Consider the following 22,067-nt stretch of genomic DNA (forward strand, 5'->3'; position numbering starts at 1 on the left):
AAGGGATCCTTGAATGCAACACTACTACATGGTGACATACAGCCGACTACTGCAGTTTCATCAAGTACCTGGCATAAAGGCACTGCTCTCCGCCGGGGTAGCTGAAGCTCTGCTTGTGGCTACAGGACTGGCTGGGGTCGGAGCCCGGGCTCTGTGGTTCCTTCTTGATAGTGACGGGAGGGCTGTGAAATGCCACCGCTACGAGAGACAGTAAACAGAAAACAGGTGAGGATTGACACGCACAGAGACAGACACACACACACACACACAGAGACACACAGACACACACCGCAGGGCTTTGTGTGCTCCTTTGTGAATTGGCCCTGCCCCGATACTACAGTCTTTGAGCTCAAAGGCCAAAAGCAAATTCTTCTATCTGCACAGGAATCGCTTTTTGTTTTACATGCCAGCCAAAATGCTTAAGCGACTGTCAACTGCAAAACAAAGGGCAGCAGACAGACGTGTATAAACACACACACACACACACACACACACACACACACACACACACACACACACACACACATTCCAGCAGTTATTTGGAAGCCTGAAGTGTCCTCGCCCACTTTTCTTTTTTTTCTTCACGGTTCCAGACACAACAGCAGCCAAAACTTCCTCATGTCAAAGTCGGGCTTAAAGCTAAACAACCGTACGGGCCAGAGAGATGTCTGTGGACTGATGAAAGTGAACGTCACACCTCTGCTAAGACAGCATATACACAGATTCTGTCGCAGCATTCTTTCCTATCTGCATCCAGATGTTTGCCATCGCTTGTGCGCTGTTATTTTTTTCCTTGACGTAGAGTCCAAGATTTAAAAAAAAGAAAAAAAAAGAAAAAGAGATAACCTGATAATGCTACATGTTTCGAAAGAAATGTGAATTTTTTTTTTTGTTCTTCCATTTGATGTTTCCCCCAACGGCATCCTCTCAATCTCTAACTGTCGATCAAGCTGGACTGCTGGAGGGGACCTTTGCCTTAATGGCCACAGAAACCACCCAAAGTGGAGCTTCAAACTGTGCTGAGGGCTCGTGTTTATTATGTGAGGGGAGGTTTTCACCCGGAGAACTGTACAGGATGTTTTTCTGGTCCCGGCAGGGTAAACAGCAGCAGCTGTGCACTTCCAGCTGGGAAGGCATGTATTTATGTGTGTGCACGTGTGCAGGAGCGTGTTGTGTATTAGTACTCTAGGCTAGTCTATCCAAGTGCGCTCGTGAATGTGTGTGCATAAACGTGTGCGTGTGCGTGCGTGTGTGTGTGTGTGTGTAGCTGACGGAGCAGGCCACACTGAAAGCTCAGCCCAGGTAATTACATAGTGTCGTCCATTCACAAAAAGAGGAGAAAAAAAAAATGTCTGGCAGACTGAGTAAAGCCCAAAATGACTCTTCCACCGAGGCAAGAGATAGAAAGTGAAAAAAAAACAATGGTGTGAATGAAAAGTGAGAAAAGATTATAGTGACATAAAACCACAAAGAGCCTCAAGGATCTGCTGTTAGGCCGGCACTTTTTCCTGAACTCTCAAAATTGCCTGTAAGTACAGAGTCAAGATTAAAGATGATGTCTCAATGAGTCAATGAGTCAATCATTAACAACAACAAAAAAAAAGCATCACTAAACATCTTTACATATAGCTACAAATACCAAACATTCACCTGATTCTTGCTTTTCAAATACGAGGATTTGTTGTTTTTTCGGACTTAAAGGCCATCATTGTACATTAAAGCTAAAGTGTGGGACATTCAAAGGCGGAGGTCGGCTAACCGAAAACTGTTCAACAATGCCTTTGTCTTTTAGACTCTTTCCAAAAGATATGAGACCATTTGGATCAAATTCTGATGGTAAAAAATGAGTCATTTCGCAGGAGTTCTGATGCTTTTTTATTTCATTTATCCACCGTTTTCCAGCAGCGATGGAGTAGCCGATGGCCGAGCACCGGAGACTTCCACCGGCTGACCTCCAATTTAGCTCCACGCTAACTTGAAACAGTTTTAATTTTTAATTTTTTTATTTTATTGTACTCTATTAATCCCCGAGGGGAAATTCTTTCGCTACAGCAGCATCCCGAGGGGGAGCTGCTGCAACAGGCTGCCACGACCGCGGCGCCAACTAACCTGAGGTGCATGTTTTTGGATGATGGGAGGAAGCCGGAGAACCCGGAGAGATCCCACGCAAGCACAGGGAGAACATGCAAACTCCGCACAGAAAGGCCCAGGACCGGATTCAAACCCGGAACCTTTTTGCTGTGAGGCGACAATGCTAACCACTGCACCACCGTGCCGCAGTTCAAGACTTTCCAAACATTACCAGGCTGAATGGATCAAGTTCTAATAGTGCAATGAGTCATTTTGAGAGGGTGTTTTTTTTTGGTTTGCTTTGAAAAAAGTTGGAATTCCTTCAAGACCGGCGTTCAGAAGTTCATCTCACTTTAAACCTGTTTGCATTCGGACTGAGCTTGCCAACATGAATATATAAAAAAAAAATAAAAAATAAAAACCGACAAACTGAGTCAGACAATCATCAAACGGCGCTCCTCATCCTCATAACCTTCCTATTTTTAGTCTGTACTCACTCTCCCATGGCAGGCGGGCAGGTGAGGAAGTGTTGGCTTTAGCGGAGGATCAACGGGATTAGAGAGCATTTACCCAGATTTCCCAGACAGACGCGATGGGATTCCAGCCTCCTCTAAGTCTCCGACAGCTCGTCTGCTGGTACACGGCACGGTGGCACATGACATGCCGCTCTAATAATACAAGCGTGTTGGTCTATTGCCATCCCCCCCCCCCCCCCCCCCCTCCCTCCTCTTTTCTCCGCCATGGTCGTGAACTGCAAACGATCCTCAGAGGGTGTGCACAAGTCCGCCCGACGGCGTGGCCAAGTGGAGCCGCTAATGCGACCGGCAGGAACACCGCTCTTGATGTGGCTCTCGGTTTACGAGGATGTTCCGGCCCGGGAACGCCGTCAGCTGCGCTTCAGAGGAGGGTCTGGCTGTGTGTGCGTTTGAAGCTATTTGTGGGTGTGTGACCTTTCTGGAATATTAATTAATCTGGTGGACGAGCATCAGATCAGCTTTTTGTGTTTGTTTATTTGCCTGTGACCGGGAGATTGCTGTTGCGAGCCTTTTTCCAATTAAACGGAGCTGTTTGATGTTCTGTTTAACAAACTCTCCAACATGTGGATAAACCAGTTTCTGACACTTGTACGGTGGTAATTTACACAAAATATTAAGAAGCAGCATGCTATCGTACCCACACCGACGATACTAATGTGCTGACGTTTAGCCGGTATAATGTTTACCCTTCTTTGTTTTGCGCGTCAACATGCCAACGATGCTAATTAGGACTAGAAGGCAAAAGAAATCGATCAGAATCCGAGGATATCTTCCTTTTTATTGGTCAAAGCTCGGTGTCTACATTTAGGTTATTGTTGCGCTGTTTGCAAATGATTCGTTCTAAAGAACAAATCCTTTTTTTCCCAAGACTTAAAATATTATTGAAAAAGAAACAGAGATTCAACGAGTGAACTTCTAAAGTACCAAGAGTTTGGTGTGTTTGTCTGGAAGCTGGAGAACATGAGGGATGTACACCGTTTGGTGTTTTCGGTTCGGTGAATCGCGCCGCGCACTCGGAAACTCCGGTCAAGAACTAAACCATTCGGTGATTAATCTTTTAACTGCTTTTAGTGATTCGGGACGCTTTGCACTTCACTAATTGTTAGATTCAGGTGTGCTTTGGCTCGGAGCAGGTAATAAATCTTTCATCGCCGTCACTGGAGAAAAATTCATCCGATTTCACGCGGCTCTCTCTGAGGCCAGAAGAAGCTTCGTACAACTTCTCTTCCACGTATGCAGTCGTACTCCCCCAAGACGTGGAGCTGCACTTCAACATGCATGTTGTCGAGATAAGCTAAAGTTTGGTCTGACGGTGGCGCCACGGGAAAAGTCAGAGATCACTAAAGCTGCTCTGATTTATCTTCAGGAGATCGTGGTGAGATATTTCACTCAGGACATCGTCTTCCTTTTGCGCGTCTAAAAAAAAATAACATAATTTGGGGATTAATCTAACATCCGGATCCAAAAATAGTCCTCGATTTAAAAAACTCTGGCCTCCACCAACTATCACAAACTCTCTCGGCATATTACAGTAAATCTCGCTGTCCAAATGATGTCAAATTCTTCTGCTAAAATTTATAAGGTGCTGGCGGTCTTGTAAACGGATCCGGGGAGAGTTATGTTCTTCAGGTTCCCGTCTCTTCCTGCTTTTATTTGGGGCAATATGACCTCCTTTAACTGCTTTGTTAAATGTTACATCACCCGTTCACAGAGATCCTCGTGTTTCAGGGTTTCTCTTCAACAGCGAGGGGGAAGAGGGGGTGGGGGTGGGGGGTGTGGGGTACGGGACTTAAATCTCAGTTTGTGAACTTAAAGCGTGAAGAACCTGGAAGGTGTTTGGAAGTGAGCGGACAGATACAGTACGCAATGTAAGCCTTGAGATAACGCAGGAGTGTGTACATTAAAGTATATGTATATACGGGAGTATTTATGTTTCTGTGGATGATGAGTATGCACTTTGTCCTTCAACACCGGGCGGAGGAACGTGGCGGGTTCCCACCGCCTCCCAAAACCGACCGGGTCAAAGGGTTCTTTCCTCACTTCAAAACTCGTCTTATCTCCTCCTCGGTAATTTTGTGGTATTCTTCGCCCTTTGCACCCTTTTTTTTTTTTGGAGTGCTCTGTAAAGGGATGACTCCCCCCCCCCCCCGGCCTTTAAGGCAGGGTGCTGGTGGACTTTTACATATGTAAATGTTGGCTCTTTAGAGGGGGAGGATGCGGGGGGGTGAAAGGTGATGGTCATGGTTGAGTGCTTTAGGAAGTAGGGGGATCATTACATTGGGGGAGGAGGAGCCCATTCAACAGACACCCACCGCAAACAAATCGCATGGATGGCAACCCCCCCCCCCCCCCACCCACCCACACACACTTTTCCACACAATGGGCCCGTCAGCCGAGCTATACGGAGGTGGTGTGAATGTGTTGGGAAACGTTATTGGATTCCTACGGGAGGTAAAAAAAAAAAAAAAAACACAAGAAGAACTGATAGAGAAACAGATTGCACACAAAATAGCCCCTAAATAGGAAGAACTATATCCATAAAAATATTTTGAACGAGTCGCTTCGTGCAGTCGATGAGACCCGGCTATGAACTCCTCCATCTTATTTCGGACAGATTATTTCCTACCATTAAAGGCCCTGGTGGAGGGAAATCCAATCCGAGGACAGGAGTGCATCTGGAGAGTCTTACACGTTGAATGTTTATATGCGGCTTGGCCAAGTCTTAAGCCTCTGGAAGTCTGCAGCACACGACCGCCTCGCTCACAATAACTCACTGGACATCGGCCCGAGTGTCAAACAGGGTGACTGGATCTCGCCAGAGCGAAGAACACGCGAGCGTTAACGTAAATACGCACTTAATGGGTCCGATCTAACAAATAGGACTCGAGTCGCACATTCAGGAGATCTGGTTCTCATCTCGCATGATATGTAGCGGCGAGTGATCGGCGCGTGGACGCACGCCGACAGAAACCCGGACCTGCAGGCGCCACACCTGGTTCCTCCGCTGCTGCCGACGTACGAAGCCAGTTGGGCCGACAATAGTTTTTAAAAGGTTGAAAAAGAAAAAGCTCTTAACTCACTCAATTTGATTTAAATGGCCGCATTTGCTCAGCTGATACATCGCTCCATTGTGGTGGAGGCAGAATAGGGAAGAGCAACGGTGTAATTGAAAATAACTTGACTGTCAATACATGCATTCTGGGTTCAACGTGACTTTTAAAAGTTCTGCACACGGTCGTACGTCTTACTTTCTCAGACCAACTTTTTGTGTTAGTTTCTGAGTTTGCGTCCGTTTTAATACTGGAGTAGCTATGAGATTGATATAATAAGTAAATCTACAAAGACTCAGATGTAGGTTGCCACATCATGCAAGTTAAATTCAATCACTCAGAAGCTGAATCTCAACTAAAATTGCATTAAACCCGAGCAGATCTCTTAGATTACATCGTCTATGGTCTGAATTCTTTCACAGCATGAGGCGAGTACGGTGGGATTCATGCACCTGTAGCTCCTGGGAGCTGAAGCTTGGCCTTATTAGGGAAATGTAGTGTCAAGAGGACAAAGACAGATCTAACAAATGCAATTAAAATGTGGGCACTTCAATCACCGGAGACAATCTACAGCTCCTCGTCTTCACCCAGTGCAGCTTATAAATGTCCACAGCTTCAACGGACAGTTCATAAGGTAAAACAAATGCCAAAAGAATCTGCGACAATCTGGTGATGTCTCCGTTTTAAACCAAACGTGTATTTAGAGCGTTTTTTTTGGCCTCGTTGCTCAGTGGAAAAAAATTCAGAGCCACAGAGCGAACCGGAGAGCGAGGGAGGGAAGGGAAGCGAGGCGATACAATACGATCCAGACCGCTGCGACTGCAGAGAGGCTATCCAGTCATTCCACTGGTGCATGGAAACATGTGCTGGACATGTGTGCATGCTTCTCAGGTCACTGCACAATCAGGAAGAGACAGAGATGCAGAGAGAGAGAGAAGCAGCTCAAACTCGTCCTCTCTCTCTCTCGCCAGCGGGCCCGAGAGTGGCTTCAGTATCTGTCTGCTCGGGGAGCCCAGGAGTGTTGGATCCATTAGTGTCGGCTCTATCTGATTTACAGGTCGTCCTCTCTCATCTGATAATGGTTCAGGGCTCCTTGAATATTTAAAGAACGGTTGTCAGATACCTGCCAAACAAGCCTAACGAGATTGATGGAAAGTACAATGGTATCAGCGAGACAGATGATTGGCCCGGACAGCTCCACAGCCCCTTTCTCACAAATCTCTTTTCTTTTTTTTTTTCTTTTTTTTGTCGGCCGTTAAAACGACTTCGGTGCGTCGTGTCGTGTTGCCAAAGAGGAAGTGCATCTCAACGACTCCAATCATGGGAAAGGCAGTGAATTTTGCAGACATCCTAGTTTCACTTCCCTTTTAATAAACTGGAAATAGATCACGGTATTTGTCCAAATAAATTTCCAAAAATCAATCTCGATGAATGACTTGCATAAAAAAAAAAAAAAATACCCAAAGTGGAGAACATGGATGGAAAATAGAAATTCATACAATGATAAACTTCATATTTTATACTTTCTCTGAAGCATCAAGGGATCTCAATCTAATTGGAAACGTCCCAACATGTTTTCCCTACTGTCCACTTCACTTTCAATTGTGCAGCGTTGGCCTTTTATAAATGGCCATTGACCAGTCATAAATCTGGCCGCCCAGTAGCGTCTTTAGTGGATCCGATACAATACATCCCTGTCTCGGGACATGTGCAGCGAGGGGGACGTCCCGTCACAGGCGAGGGGTGGATGTAATTAATCTGGCACAATATTGACTCCTCACTCTCTATTCCTCGGCCCCCAATATAGCTGTCCCCTCTTAACGTAGCGATCGATCCCCCTCCACACGGTTACTGAAATGATATAATGAGCCGCCCATCGGGGGGTACCGTGGACGTGAGGGGAGATGGATGGGTGTGTGTGTGTGTGTGTGTGTGTAACGTGGACTTCTTCATCGGTGTCTCTACGTGGGTTTTTTTGAGCCGGCGTTTTCGAGGTGAAATCTTTCTTATCGGGAAGAGATAACGCACAGAAAAACGTCCGGGACACCTGAAATTATCAGCGAACGAGCCACATCCACAGTTCTCCCTGGGCTTCTCGCACCCCCTCCTCCCTCCCCTTCTCCCCCCCCACCCCTCCCTCCTCCAGTTCCTCGATTGGGATCTCGACCGTAAGGGCTACTCGGCGCGTTTGACCCGCTCTTACCCCTCTCCCTGCCTCCGAGCTGATTTATCTGCGCTTTATCTTTATCAAGTCATCTATCGAGCCTCTCCATCTCCTCCTGCTGCTCTCCTGCATGAGCGAGGATCGATATCGCCGTACGCGCTGGCTCTCAGCTCGCTCTGCACACCTCCTGGTCTGTGTCAGCAGGTTGCTGCACGCTCACCCCTGCAGCCACCTCTTACACTCACGTGCAGAGTGTGTTTAATGTGTGTGTGTGTGTGTGTGTGTGTGTGTGTGTGTGTGTGTGTGTGTGTGTGTGTGTGTGTGTGTGTGTGTGTGTGTGTTCAACTGTCCTGGTGGCCAAGAAACAATACCTTCATTTCTTCTTCTTTGAGAGGAAAAGCAACACAATTCAATTCTTGAATCAAACTGGTTTCTGGCAGCAAACTTGTTGTTCAAGCGGTTAAATTGTAAAAAAAACAAAAAAAACAAAAAAAAAAACTGTTGCTAGGTAACGGCAACATGGACAGCGTCTAGGAGCCAAATAGGCTAACAATTTAGCAAGCTAACACGGGGGTAATGTAATAAAAGGCACGGAGGGAAAAGATGAGGCCGTTATGAAGATCAACATTTTCCTCAGACGCAGGCTATTATCTAAGTGACGAAGATATAATTATAATATATCAGCTCGACATCCAACGAAAGTCAAAATTGGAATAGTAGGTGTTTACAGTTTGGGAAATAATTTTCCAAAGAAGTTTGGATCTTCTGGAGATTTGAAAATGTGTTTCTTATGACCCCTCGCTGCCTTCTCGGATCTCGCAAATTAACTTTCTGGATGTGATTTTGTTCTTACATTGATGCAAAATGCCCCCCCACCCCAAAAAAAGAGGACTTGACCAAGACCAAAAGCTGGAATAAACTGCGATTATCCTAAAAAGGTCAAAACTGGACCAAAAGACTTGCTGCGTGTGTCCTGCTGACACACTCCCATGTATCTATTGGAGATCACTCCAAGTTCAGCTACTGTTATTTTTACGGCCTCGCCCTTTTTTCTCTTTGTGCAGCATCTGTTCCCGTCTTATGGCTGCGCTCGAATTTTAAAAGAGAAAACATTCCAGCTGCAGAAAGCATTGCCGTCCGAGAAAAACGCAGCGACGTGAGCATCACAGCGATGCACGTGCACACACACACACACACACACACACACACCTCTCCTGTAATAAAACACACACTGCCGTCCATTCACAAAGCGCCGCTGCCGACACTCGGGCTGCGCTGCCTGGCTCACCCCCCATCCCCATCCCCATCCCACCCCGGCTTTGACAGAGCTGCTCTGAATCAACACGGAGAAGTTCAGCTTTTACTTCCCCTCTGGAAGCCGTTAAACGCCTGTTACGCTGCACGCCTGACCACCACCAACGCATTTTCAGAGAATTTGATTGACTTAAAGGTCGACTAGATAGATAACGTCGTAAAAGAGAAAGTTGCTGCATCTATTTTAAAAGTTCATATTTGGGGCAACCAAAGATGTGTTTACAACTACACGAAGTCAAAAACACCTTTCTTCACTATACAAGAGGAGTTGCGTGGGATTAACAAAATCGTGAAAAAAAAAATCCTGCACATTTTAATGAAAGACTGACAGTAAAATAGGCCTGCGCGTCTCCGAGGTGTTGCCAGTGGTGGAATAACTCATGTCAATGTCATGAATGAAGGTTTACTCCCCTTAACTCAAAGTGCTGCCTCAGCCAGTCTCTCACAACCAGCCCATTCATAAAACTGTGGGGCTGAAGTTTGTGTGTACAAAAAAAAAAAAAGAGCGTGTGCGCAACAGGTCGAGTGTGTTTATGTGTGTGTTTATGTGCGTGTGTGTGTATATGTATGTATAAGTGGATGAGAGGGCTGTCAAAGGAAATCATCTGTTCACGTAAGAGAAATCAGCCATTTCACTCATAAACAAAAACAGAAATGCCGCAACAAACGCGGCCGTTGAAGAAGCCTCGCCTCCTCGGAGGAGCGAGAGGATCTGCAGACGTCTGGCAGGCACCTGGCTGCTATTTCTTTTTTTTTTTTTTTTTTGCACACTTTGTTGCATAGCAGCTGTATTTTGGAAAGCGGAGAACACAGAGCTGCATGTTTCTCTTTTGGGGAAGAGAGGGAGTTGGTGGGGAGGTGGTGGGGAGGGTCGCTCTCCCCCAGGCCCCCCCATCACCCCACGCTCCAAAACAGGGCCTGATTGGGCCAGTTCTGATCCAGAAAAACAGCGCAAACAAGAGGAAGGCTGTGAATTCATGACAAAGCAGAACACACAGAGCCAGAGAGACACACTGCTGGGAGGATTTGGTTGGAGCTGGGTTACTAGAACCACTTTTTTATTTTTCTTCTTCTTCTTTCTGTTTTGAGCCAGTCAGTTTTCAGGGAAATATGTCAAATAAATCAAAATCCAGTTTTTAATTTGTGAGAATTTGCAGGTTGTTTTTTTTTGTCAGATAGGAAATTATAACTTGTATAACTGGGTTTTCTGGACTGTTTTTCAGGCAATCTGATAATGCCATGTTGGACTTTGTACACTTTTTGGACATTTTGTAAACCAGACAATCAAGAAGTTAATCACGCAGCCAGATATATTAAAACAAAAGAAGATTTTGCAAAAATTCTTGAAAAACATAAAAGAACAAAACAAACAAAAGCCATAAAATACGAGATGTCGTTTAAATTGTTAATTGTTTTAATAGTCGTTGCATGCAACATTGATTTGAAGGAGTTCAATTCAGTTTCATATCTTTCTTCTTCTTCTTCCTCTGCTCTCACTTGACTTTTCTCCACTCGCCGTAAACTCGCTCTCTGAGAAGCAACTGTAACGGCCACAACTTCCTATATAATTACTGCAAGGCACAAAACTAAACAATCGTCCCACACAAGTCTAAAATCACTGGATTAGTTCACATCTTGGAACGCTCAATGTGTGTGTGTGTGTGTGTGTGTGTGTGTGTGTGTGTGTGTGTGTGTGTGTGTGTGTGTGTGTGTGTGCTCAGAGGAGAGACAGAGAGAAAAGGGAAAGGGGAGGCAAAGAGGGAGGCAGAGGGGTCCAGATTTTTAAATTTGACTTAGTTTGTACAGACACAGGAAGGGAGGGAGGGGTTTGGAGTGTCCACTTGGAGAGCAGGGAGGGAGGGCGATGGGGTTGGGGGGGGGGGGGGGGGGGCTGGGGTTAGTACTGTAGGGCTTTTTTATGAATGAAGACTGAAGGAGAGAGCAGCAGAGGACTGAGAGGGAGAAGGAGAGAGAAAGCGAGAGGGGGGGGGGGGGGGGGGGGGAGGCACACTTCCTTTTACGCACACGGGGAAGAAAATTTATGAATGGGTCACATCTCTCGAGCTGCTCTGAGTGTAAACAACATACTTGGACAAAGAAGAACAAGCTCTCGGCGCTCCATTTAAAAAAAAAAAAAAGAAAAAAAAAGTGGGCTCTCAAAAAACGAAAAGTATCGACGTGTCCAAACAATTTTTTTTTTTTAATTAAGTACGTGCGCTATAAATTTGACTGACACCTCCATGTGTTTCTTCCCCACAGGCGGTAAACAGACAAAAGGAAGCGGAGCGTCAGGCGAGGGTAACCCCCCCCCCCCTCCTCCTCTAAAGCAAAACAAACATGAATCCTTCTCTTCTCTTGATGAGATAAAAAAAAAAAAAATTTTAAAATCACATAAATCTCCCTAAGAGCCAATCACATTAGGTCAATGGGAAAAATATGATTATCACCGATAACTCAATTATACCATTTAAACACACACACACACACACACACACACACACACACACACACACACACACACACACACACACACACACACACACACACGCGGGTCAGCAAGTACATAAAAGCTACATGTTTGCGTAACCTTCCCTCGGTGGCAGCCTGCAGACAGAGCACGCTTGTTAGTTGCGAGCTGAGGGAGAACGGGCCAGATGAGATAGATTTACCAGATGTGCAGGTATTGCACAATCCCCCCCCCCCCTCCAAGCCTCCGCCCCCTCTAATCTAAGCATTCCCAACATCTCGCACTGTTTTCTCGCCCCTTTTCTTTCGCTGGCTCCCTCCTCTCCCCCTCTATCCCCCTCTCTCTCTCTCTCTCTCCCTGGCAACACCACACCCGAGCAGGTAACAACTTGACTCGGTAAACAACATTGTTTAATTTTAACAGGGCGCCGCTTTCAATGAAAGCCTCAATTATAGTCCGGTCACCTGGGATTAAGGCTTTGCTATTTGCTCTTTTCTTTTTTTGTATGTTTTGGAGTTTCCAAAACAGGTGACTCACCTGTTTTGTTTTTTTAATGCCAGACACTGAGAATGCCATTCAGTATGGGAAAAGATATACGCCTTCTTTGTTGTTGTTGTTGCGGCTTTTAATAGACACATACAAGACAGAGAACAAACACAAAAGATGAATATATTTATAGTCGCTTGTCAGCCTCAATTTTCCATCAGTCAAAGCTGAATAGAGCTGCTCCGACTGCACTCTGCGGCCATTGACTGCGATCAGCGGGGACACCGTCTGTCAACGCGGGACAGTCTCTGCCGCGTATAAGTGAGCTGCCCGTCAAACCCGAGCCCCCCTGACCCTGCAAATCATACCCAGGTCAACCGTTAGCGGAGGCCTGACAGCTGATTGGCTGACAGGCCAAAGGGGGTTAAGTAGACATGACCTCTGCGTGCCCCGGGGTTCATCTGCACTTCCTCCGCCGCATTGTTGGCCGACGGACAGCGACAATGTCGCGCAGGGGCCGATGTGTCACCGGGGGGGTGGTGGGGTGGGGGTCACCGGGGGGCGCTGAGCAGTCGTGACTGGTTAACTCACACGATGTCTGCCCGACAAAAAGAAGCAACGGTTTTCAATCGGAGGAAGTGCCTTTGAGCTGCGACTGAAAGCTGCCAGTTATACTTTGGGGATGGGGGACTATTCTTGAAGTCTTTAGCTTGGTAACCATTTCAGTGTCACTGCAACAGAAGGAGAAGCCTGCAGTGTTTTGAATGGGACAGAAAAAAAAAAAAAGTGTTTGTCGAGTGACACGTCCTCCCACCTAGATCCTGAATCGCCATTGTTAAGACAACACAACAAGAAAAGGGAAACTTATTCAAATAGCCGCTCAGTTGTGCAGCCCAGGAATTTGCTTTTCTATTTTCCACCTTCCGACGTGCACAAAGGAAGAAAAAAAAATCTTTGTACCTGCAGCCCTTGAATCATTTTCTACTGGTTTCCTGCGTTGCACCTATTCAGCTTTTCAAAGGCATGCAAATGCAACGGCGGCGCACAATGCTGGCATCCAAATTCACGTCGTGATGACCGGGGTCATTAGGCCTTCGGTTTCTGCATAGCTTTGCCTGCCAAAGAGATTACTGTAACATCAGCGAGTTACAGTATCCCCGTCTGAGCCTCCGGCGGCTTCACGGCCAAAAACCTGACCGCTGCTCTCGTCCTCGCTCGTCCTCATGACACTCACGCTTTAACTGGAATCACGCGAACGGGACATCTGGACCGAGTCTGTCCGTGCACGGATCAATAACTGATTAAATAAACAGTGGAAAGATCCAATCTGGTCAGAAAAATCGGATGTTTTTGGGACTCAAACACACACCGGGCACATCTACACGCGTACATTCAGGAAGACCGAAAATGAAAGTACTCACAGTTCTCGGAGTGGAAATCAGGAACAAACTGCTCATCACTGTCAGGAACCTGAGCTGAAATTAGAAGACAAAAAAAAAAAAAAAAAAAAAAAAAGAGACGCAATCAGATTTGTATTATTATTATTATAACAAAACTTAGACCTTTCTCCGTCTCTTCTTTCACCCTTCATTCGGTCTTCCTTGAAATCGGAGTCAGAGCCAGGCAGGGTTCGTTCAGTTGACCTTCACTTTGTGATTTATTTATTTTTTGCAGCGTGCCAGCACTTTCCTCACCCAGAGATCAATTCACGAGAACACGGAGCCGCCGAATAGACGGTAACCTGCCGACCTGCTTTCATGAATTTAACATTTCTCAGCACGTACGTTGAGCATAAACACAAAGATAACAGCAAAACCTTTGTGGAAGGGAAAATATTTGTATTTTAAAATTCACCACGTAGCAGAAAACAACCACATAAAGGAGAAGTTTTTTCAGCCTTTAAAAGTTTATTGAAGGTCATTTTAATTTAATTCCACTAGTTTGTTCACTTTAAAATGTTTTTTTCCACTTCAAAATGCCACTTCTTGTCCGTCAGTCAAATCAAACAGGGCAGATCCTCTCATGTGGCCGACTGTTGCTTTAATCTGTATGACAGGATGACTAAACTTCTTATTTTCTACAATAACTCATCAGTCGTGTGACCTGCAGCTTTTCTGCGTATTTCCCGGAGAAGAGACGAAACGGGCTGTTCTTGCTGAACGAGAATCTGTCAGCCGCTGGTGACAAACCATCTGTCTGGATTCCACTTTTGTCTTCGTCCCCAAAGTGTCTGGAGACTCTCTTAAAAGCAGCAGTCTGGACTTCATCTGCTGCGAGTGGACGAGGAATCGCTTAGAGCCACAGCGGATGGAAAACAAGGAAACGGGACTAAAAGCAAGAGAGAAGGCAGATGTATTTGTTGTGCTGTGAATGAATGTTTGTTTGTTTTTAAAGCAACATTAAGACTCGATATCACCGTCTTCCAACCGACGTCATATTCAGTTACGTCTCAGCGACACGTAGATGTAAGTGTCTAAGTCAATGCGAGGGTCTAGTATGTGTGATATCTCCATCTGATCTGTAATTACTTGCAGCGGTGTACAGTTACATCGGCCCCTCATGATGAAACTCATTTAACTGAATAAGCAGAAGCCGGTGAGGCTGAGCCCAGGTGCAGCCGGGCTAGACAGACGCCATTGTACCACTCTGTCTCTCTTCTTTTTCTTTTTTTTTTTAGGAATCCAAACCCATTCACAATTGTCCTTTTGAAGCTTTGGACTTTAGAGTCGCACAAACACATTAGAGCAAAAGCCAAAATCATTTAACTGCCAACACCCTGCCAGAGGGTGAGGAGGTCAAATTCAGCCACTGGCACTGTGTTTGCCCACTCGTGAATTAATGACCTAACCCCCGATCCGAGAGCTAGCAACCTTTTTATTCTGGCAACGCTCCAGCTGCACGACTTTCTACGTTTTTTGTATTTTTTTTTTTTCTTTAAAAGTGTTTTCACTCACACTTGCGTCACTGTTAAACCGGACCGGTGAGGAAAACTTGATGGCTATCATTAAATATCATGAACCCAAAAACACACCGCAGGTACTTGAGCAGCACGCTTACAGGAGGGATAAAGAGCTGCCTTGTAAATGAATCCCTGTATTAAAAAAAACAAACCATTTGCAGAGCGCACCATGACTCGGCAACACCACCTTTGATTGTAACCTCACCCAAGAAACCAAAATCTGACCTCCGCGGCCTCATCTCTCTCACCTCATCGACTGTTTCCAGACACACAGAGAGAGCGAGAGAGAGACAGAGCAGCAGAGACAGAGGACAAAAAGAGGAAATAAGAAATTCAAATCCACTTTCTTGTCGTCACACTCCTCCTTCCTGTGCAGAGGAAACCGGATGACTCCGTTTCGGAGCATGTTCTGATAAATGACATCGATTTCTTATATAACGCCGCATCCTGTGGTTTACTATACCATAATAATATTACCCCCTTTTAACTTTTCTGTCTTTTGCCCTCGGGGAGGGGGTGGGAGGGAGGGATGAGGGGGAGTAAAGCTGGCTGCATGAGACAGAGCAGGGGCGACTATTTAGTTCTGTAGATCCAACGATCAATCATGTCCACTGGTTGTCCAAAACAGAACATGCTCGACCTCATAAAGACACAAGGAGAGAAGAAACACCAACGATGAGCATCAGACATTATCGCGACCCTGGCGTGTGCGTGTACGCGTGCTTTCCTGTGCATCTGATTTGTTTCCAGGAACACCTTCGTCAGGGGCTTTGCGATGCAAGTCAGCACAAGAAGGAAAGTGTGTTTATACGAGCGGAGACGTATGTTCTCCCCGATGCTTCCAGGCACCTTGAATGACTTTTTTTTTTCTCCCAGTGGGAGATCCTGGGCGGAGCTAAGCAGCCGCAGTCATATAAACCTAAAGGCCAAAATGAGACAAGATGTGACAAGCTCCTGAACTCTTGCCATTCACTGCTTCACCCTTTCTGTCTCGCTCTTGTTTCCGCTCTCCTTTTGCAAGAAGAAGAAGAAGAAGAAGAAAAAAAAAAACTCCCTCCAGCTAACCGGCTTTTACAACCTCGGTGAATCCCTCACAACTGCAATCAGTCATGATCAGGTCTTTAATTAATGCAACAGGAAAGGAGAGGTCTTAGCCGGGGAAGCTGAAAACAAGCCAGTACTTAAGGTTAAATAACGCTTTGATAAAGTTACACTTCCATCTTTCTGTCCTGCTTATTTTTTTCTTTATTTTTACCTTGTTCCGTCTGTGTGACTCAACAATGAGCGACCACACGGTTTATAAAAGGACATCATATAAAGTCTCCTTTAAAAGGCTGGTTTATCTAACTATAGAAAATAACTACATCTTCATTTACCTCCTGGTAAGAGAGGTGAATGGAATGTAGTTTACGTTAATTTAAAGTTTGAAAAATATAAATTATATTATTTAAGAACATAATCTCTTTCTAGTCCAAAGGCTACATGACACAATAAGTCTGAATGACATTGAGTTGATCTGATTATAATTGTTTGGTATTTTTTTTATTGACTTTTTGCTTTTAGATCAAACTTTTTTCAATCATTTCTAAGTATTATTATTATTATTATTATTATTATTATTTTATTTTTTTAATAAACCATCATTTTTACTAAAGTGTGTTGTTATGAGCTGATTTGAAACAGGGCTGTTTAAATGACCTCATTCAACAGAACCAGATTCATGTTTTTGCATTGAAAGATGAATATCTTCATTTTGAAGTACAAAAAGCATTTAAATTAATTAAATAATATTCAACGAGAGATTAGTATTTCATCTTAATATCACTGATCTCGTCTCGTGCGCCATGTAGATTTTTGGTGAGCTTAATGAGTACGTTTTGCCTGCTGACATCAGGGATCTATTCGTTTGGTAGAAAGTATTTCCAATAATACTTCTATTCAAACTAACCAGGAACAACACGTTTTAGATTATTTTAAAATATGTTTTTTTTTCCCAAAGCTCTAAGCAACACAAACTAATCTTAACTCACCGCCGTTGTAGTGAGATGGTGGCAAGGATATCTTAACATGGGTGACAACAAACTGGGGAAAAAAAAAAAAAACTCTACAACTAGTGGTGAGATGAAAAGCTCATTTTCAGTGAACTAAACCTTTAAGTGTGGTCTTTACTGGCTAAATCTGTGAAAACAAATAAGACTCCAACTTTGAAGCGACACCCATTGTTTTTGGGTTTTTATTGGTTCTGGCTTTCGTCTTTGTCCGCGGGAGACGCAGGTGTGAAGTGAACTTGCCGGTTTTTGACGCTGCATGAGAGAAGGTGCGAAAGCTAACATGGAAGCGGCATTGTTTGCCATAAAGAGTAGCTGGGCAGAGAGCGGGCTTAAATGTCTGTCTTCTCTTCATGCAACTGTCTACAAAGTGTCTCCGGCTGCAATTGTTTCACTTCCCTGATTCACCGTTTTGAGGTGACATAAGCAACTTCTCATACTTGGAAGCATTAAATTCCACTTTGCCTTTCACTAAACAGCAACGATACACCGAGCTGAAGGAGAACAGCATTTATGAAGAAAACACACTCCTGCCATAAATTTCAGATTCCCTCCAGACATGTTTAAAGACATAAAATCAGCACTCAAGAAGCTGTGTCTGATAAAAAAAAAAAAAAAAAGGAAAAAAAAAAAGTTCAATGCTCAATGACCTGGTTAAAAACTGTTTTTTAACCATTTAAAAACTATGAACGTGTAATTATTTGCCATTTCAAAAGTTTAACAATAGGACACAACATGTCTTCAACTTTTACAGTATATATGCACAACAGGCTCCAACTTTTTTTACTTGTGTAAGTTGCACACTGTCGCTTTCCAAACTAATTGTGTTATCACAAAGTTTGTGGAAGACTTAGGCCCACATATTTTGTATACGTGGTTTGGGGGTTGTCATCTCCCCAAAACTTTAGGTTTTTCCAATTAAAAATATGCTATTTCTTCTAGTTTTTAAACCGATCTTCTCACCAGATGTGGGTGAAATCTTCCAAAAATGTTGAAAAGCCAGAGCCGACAACACAAAAACAGACAAAACGTGCTACGAAGTCATTTGGTTAGTTCTGATGCTCTTCACAATGGTTTTACATTCAATTGGCTTAGTTGGCGCCCAAAATGGGTGGTGGGTGCTGCGCCGAAGCCTTAAAATGGTTAAAAAAAAAAAAAAAAAAAATTCCTGTTCATGTACTTTAAACTCAGATTTAAGGTGAGCACCAAGAAACAGTTAAAAAAAAAAAAATCCTTCCAGTGTCAAACTCTGCACATTTAAACTCAACCATTCAAGCAACAATAAGAAAACGAGGGTCAGAGAAGGACTTTAAACGGGACCTATCGTGTTGATGTGTCACATAAGAATGTAAATGTAAAAAAAATAAGTGCTAATTCCCTTTAAACTTTCACATCAAAGCACATCAAAGCAACTGACATAACAAAATTCACACCTCGTGGTGCAGTTCCCATTTTTACTGGCAGCTTCAGAGCACACAGAGCCACTGTCCTGCCACCACTGGGCTCCAGGTTACCATCAAAAAACACTCAATGACTCACGGCTTGTGCCCCCCCCCCCCCCCCGCCCCACACACACACTTCTTGACATACAGTATAATTACTCTATTAGGGCTCACGTCATCAGTGCACTTATTAAGTCTACTAGCTGACAATTGCCTCTGACTGGGCCTCATTTCATCGCTATGTGGTTTTTGAGTGACACAAGCCAAATAGCCTGTTTGTTTGCACTGGCTGCTCGCTGGCTGGCTGGCACGCACGCTACATGCCAACATGGCCAAAATAGGATATGCTCAAAGCTAATAACGTCCCGTCTGTGTTCACTCTGGCCACTTTTTTTTTTCTTTTTTTTTTAAGATGGGGTGTTTTATAGTTTTGAGCATGTGTGTTGCATGAACAAAATGTGGGCTCCACAACAAGGCAGCAAAACTAAAGAGCTCATCTTTTTCAATCTTTTTTTTACAAAAGTTTTATGAAAGTGCTCCAATAAAAAAGTGAATTAATGAGACATTATCAGCATTTGTGACACTATTCTGACTTTTGGAAGACAGATTAATTCAGGTATTTTTTTTCCTGTGTTCACTACTCTTGTCTAGACAGACACAGCATCAACTTGTTGTAATCAGCACAGAAAAGCACAGAGAGGAAAAGCAGCCTTCAGGCAAGTCTCACCTTCTGTGAGCCACGTCTCTTGGAGCTGGATTAAATCCTGGAAGAGGTCTGAGCAGAAAACATAGAACGAGAAAAAGTCAGCACCAGTTCGACCACTTCTCACTGATATTAGTCTAATCCCAATAATATCCCAAAATGCAACGGCTAAGACACTGACAGGCATTGCCCCGGGTATTGATAGACCATGATGTAAACATACGTCATGTAAAGACACGATAGGCCAAAACTGCGAACTACTTTACCTTCGGATTCCTGAGGGGGTAATTCTGTGTCCATGTATTTCCTTTTCGCTGCCATCAACAGTCTATTAAGGGGCCCATTTCCTTGCGACTTCTGCAAAACCCATAGATGTTAACAGAGGAGAAGTGTTAGACAGAGTCCAACAGGGCATTTCCAGCACATCAGTGTCAGAATAGTTGAGGAGTCTTTTACTAAGAGCAGGAAACAAAAACAAAAAACATGAAGTGATGCACATTTCACCAACAAAAACAAGCAGTAGTAACAAAAACAACAATAATATTTAATGGAGTATGATTTTAAGCCTACTGCATTGGGTGAAGTGCAAGCCCCAAAGAAAAAAAACATCACATTTCTCAGTTGTGGAGGCAATCTTGAGGAAAAAACAAACGCGCTGTTTGCTTCCGAGCAAAGTGCCCATTTGGCACACATTGACACGCTCCTCCACCGAAGTAGCTCAGAAGAAACCCGCCGCCAAAACATCTATCAAAATGCGTTACATGCTACGCTTTACTTTGCGGACGTTTTTTTTTCTTCTGGTAGTTTTAAGCGGGGTGACAAACATTTTTTTTTTTTTTTCTACCGCGCACACACACACACACACACAGCTGCTTTCAGGCAAAACTCGTGCAGACGCGACGCGGAGAGAGAGAGAGAGAGAGAGAGAGAGAGTGTGTGTGTGAGAGAGAGAGAGAGAGAAATAAAAAGCCCGGTAGCTCGAGTCACTGTTTAAGGCATTGAGAACAAAAAAAAAAAAAGTAGTAACTGCAAAGTTCATCCATACGTACATTTGCTAAAGTGTAAGGCACTTGCTGGTCCAAATATCCATCCATCTTATAATCCATCCGTTAACCGTTTGTGGTCATTTAGGCTGAGTGGAGTGCGATCCACGCAGCCTTACAGGGAGAGGAGGGAGCGCTGCTTGTGAATGGAGCTGCGTGGAGGCTGCATGCATAATGAGCTCCATTCACAAAAAATGCCGAGGGGAAGTGATGGCGAGTGATTACCCAGCGGGCTGCGGCCCGCTTTACAAATCTCTCTCTCTTTTTTTTTAAATGCGTGTGTGCGTGTGTGACAGACAGCTCGTCACTTTACCTCCAAAGTTTCAGGTAAAAGTAGTTTTCCTGCGCAAACAACCCACTTCTCCGCTTTTATTTTGGAGAATGATGCGGTTTTGCTGCTCTTTTTTTTTTTTTTTTTTTTGCGTCACAAATCGCGTTTTGTGATTTAAAAAAAAAAAAAAAAAAAAAACTAAACACGACAGACGGTTCATAAAGAGCCTGTGAGTTGCGTGTTGTATTTCTCTTTCTTCGGGCTGTTTGCCACGTCTGCTTAGTTCACCACTTTCTTCATGAAAGCTGTGAGTGGGGGAAACAGATGTTCCGATTTTTTTTTTTTTTTTTTTTTTTTTTTTTTTGTCGAGTCACAGCAACAAAACCAAACTCCCTAAAATGATTGACACGTGTAGTTGGGGCTAAGTTTGATCGTATTAAAGTGTGGTGACTTTTGAACGCCAGCTGTGCTGTCATTTCTGCTACAGACATGATTTGGGGAATAATATGGAGACTTGCTTTTCTAGCTCGAACCAGAAGAGGCTCGTGATTGGCGCATTTCCTCTTTCAAGGGCTCGAATTTCTTGCCTTTGTCCGCATGAATACACTGACTTATGAATGAAGTCTCGGTTCCCTCCGCGAGCCAATCGGAGACCCGGTACTCGGGCTCCTAGCAACCGTAGGCGGGGCTTGCGCCACAAGCAGCCAATCCGCTCCCGGCAGACTGCGGGCTTTTTATACTGGATTTTCCAGTTGTTTTTCATTCACAAAAAAACAGAGCGAGAGGGAAAAAACGTCCATTCATAAAAACCTGCCCTGGCACGAAAAGTCCTGACATGTTTTTCTCTTCTTCCAAAGAAACTCAAAAGAACCTCACAGTTTTGTTTACTTCACTTCACGTCTTCTACCCTCCTTTCTACTTAGGACCCACAGCGCTTCGCAGCCAGGGAGGAAGAAAAAAATAAATAAATTAAAAGAAAAAAAAAAAAAAAGTGGCAGTGAGCCCTGCAGGAGTCGTGTACGTCAAAACGAGCATTAAAACTGACGTAAATCTGTCCAGGAATATGCACACTTGCATTCTTGTGGTTTCAGGCTCTACGCCACGTGAAAAACCACAGGACTTAAAGCTCTTCAAGACGCTTTAGTCCACGACACCAACAGAATGATGAAACCCATTTTTGCCAAAACTAAAGAAGAGTTGGCAGGAAACAAAAGTTCAGACGGGATTTGTGTGTTTCTTCTCGGTGGTGAGTGAGATTTAGAGATATAACAATAAGCATTTTACAAGCTTGCATGTGCACCCTCCTCCTCCTCCTCCTCTTCCTCCTCCTCCTCCTTTCTCATTCTGTTGATACTCAGTCTCCATAACAGAGGACACTGCACATGTTACTTCCTGCTTAATGATATCTAGATGCACATTTAGATGTACACAACGGGCCATAAATATTACATCAGCTCTGCAGCCGGTTTCACAGCGGGAGCAGGACAGGCTCAAGGAAATTAAAGTAAACATCA

The 22,067-nt window shown here is 44.3% G+C and overlaps 1 protein-coding gene across 2 annotated transcripts in view; it reads right to left on the reverse strand.

Annotated features, from left to right (window-relative positions):
• The window catches only part of etv4 (ETS variant transcription factor 4), a 30,488-nt gene extending 10,070 nt beyond the window's left edge, over nucleotides 1-20,418 (reverse strand). Inside the window, exons 1-5 of one of the 2 annotated variants that reach the window (XM_069160128.1) lie at nucleotides 20,289-20,418; nucleotides 19,506-19,596; nucleotides 19,264-19,311; nucleotides 13,509-13,562; nucleotides 69-198 (exon numbers count right to left, since the gene is read on the reverse strand). In XM_069160128.1, coding sequence (XP_069016229.1) covers nucleotides 69-198; nucleotides 13,509-13,562; nucleotides 19,264-19,311; nucleotides 19,506-19,596; nucleotides 20,289-20,345 — 380 coding nt within the window. In that variant the 5' untranslated portion in view covers nucleotides 20,346-20,418. Of the gene's footprint in view, nucleotides 1-68; nucleotides 199-13,508; nucleotides 13,563-19,263; nucleotides 19,312-19,505; nucleotides 19,597-19,809; nucleotides 20,099-20,288 lie in introns of those variants that run through there. The other variant, XM_069160127.1, reaches the window with a different exon arrangement.
• Between the last annotated feature and the right edge of the window lie 1,649 nt (nucleotides 20,419-22,067).

Source organism: Embiotoca jacksoni, unplaced genomic scaffold (assembly GCF_022577435.1).
Source record: "Embiotoca jacksoni isolate LCO1_2020_lvr unplaced genomic scaffold, fEmbJac1.0.p SCAF_26, whole genome shotgun sequence".
NCBI lineage: Eukaryota > Metazoa > Chordata > Actinopteri > Embiotocidae > Embiotoca > Embiotoca jacksoni.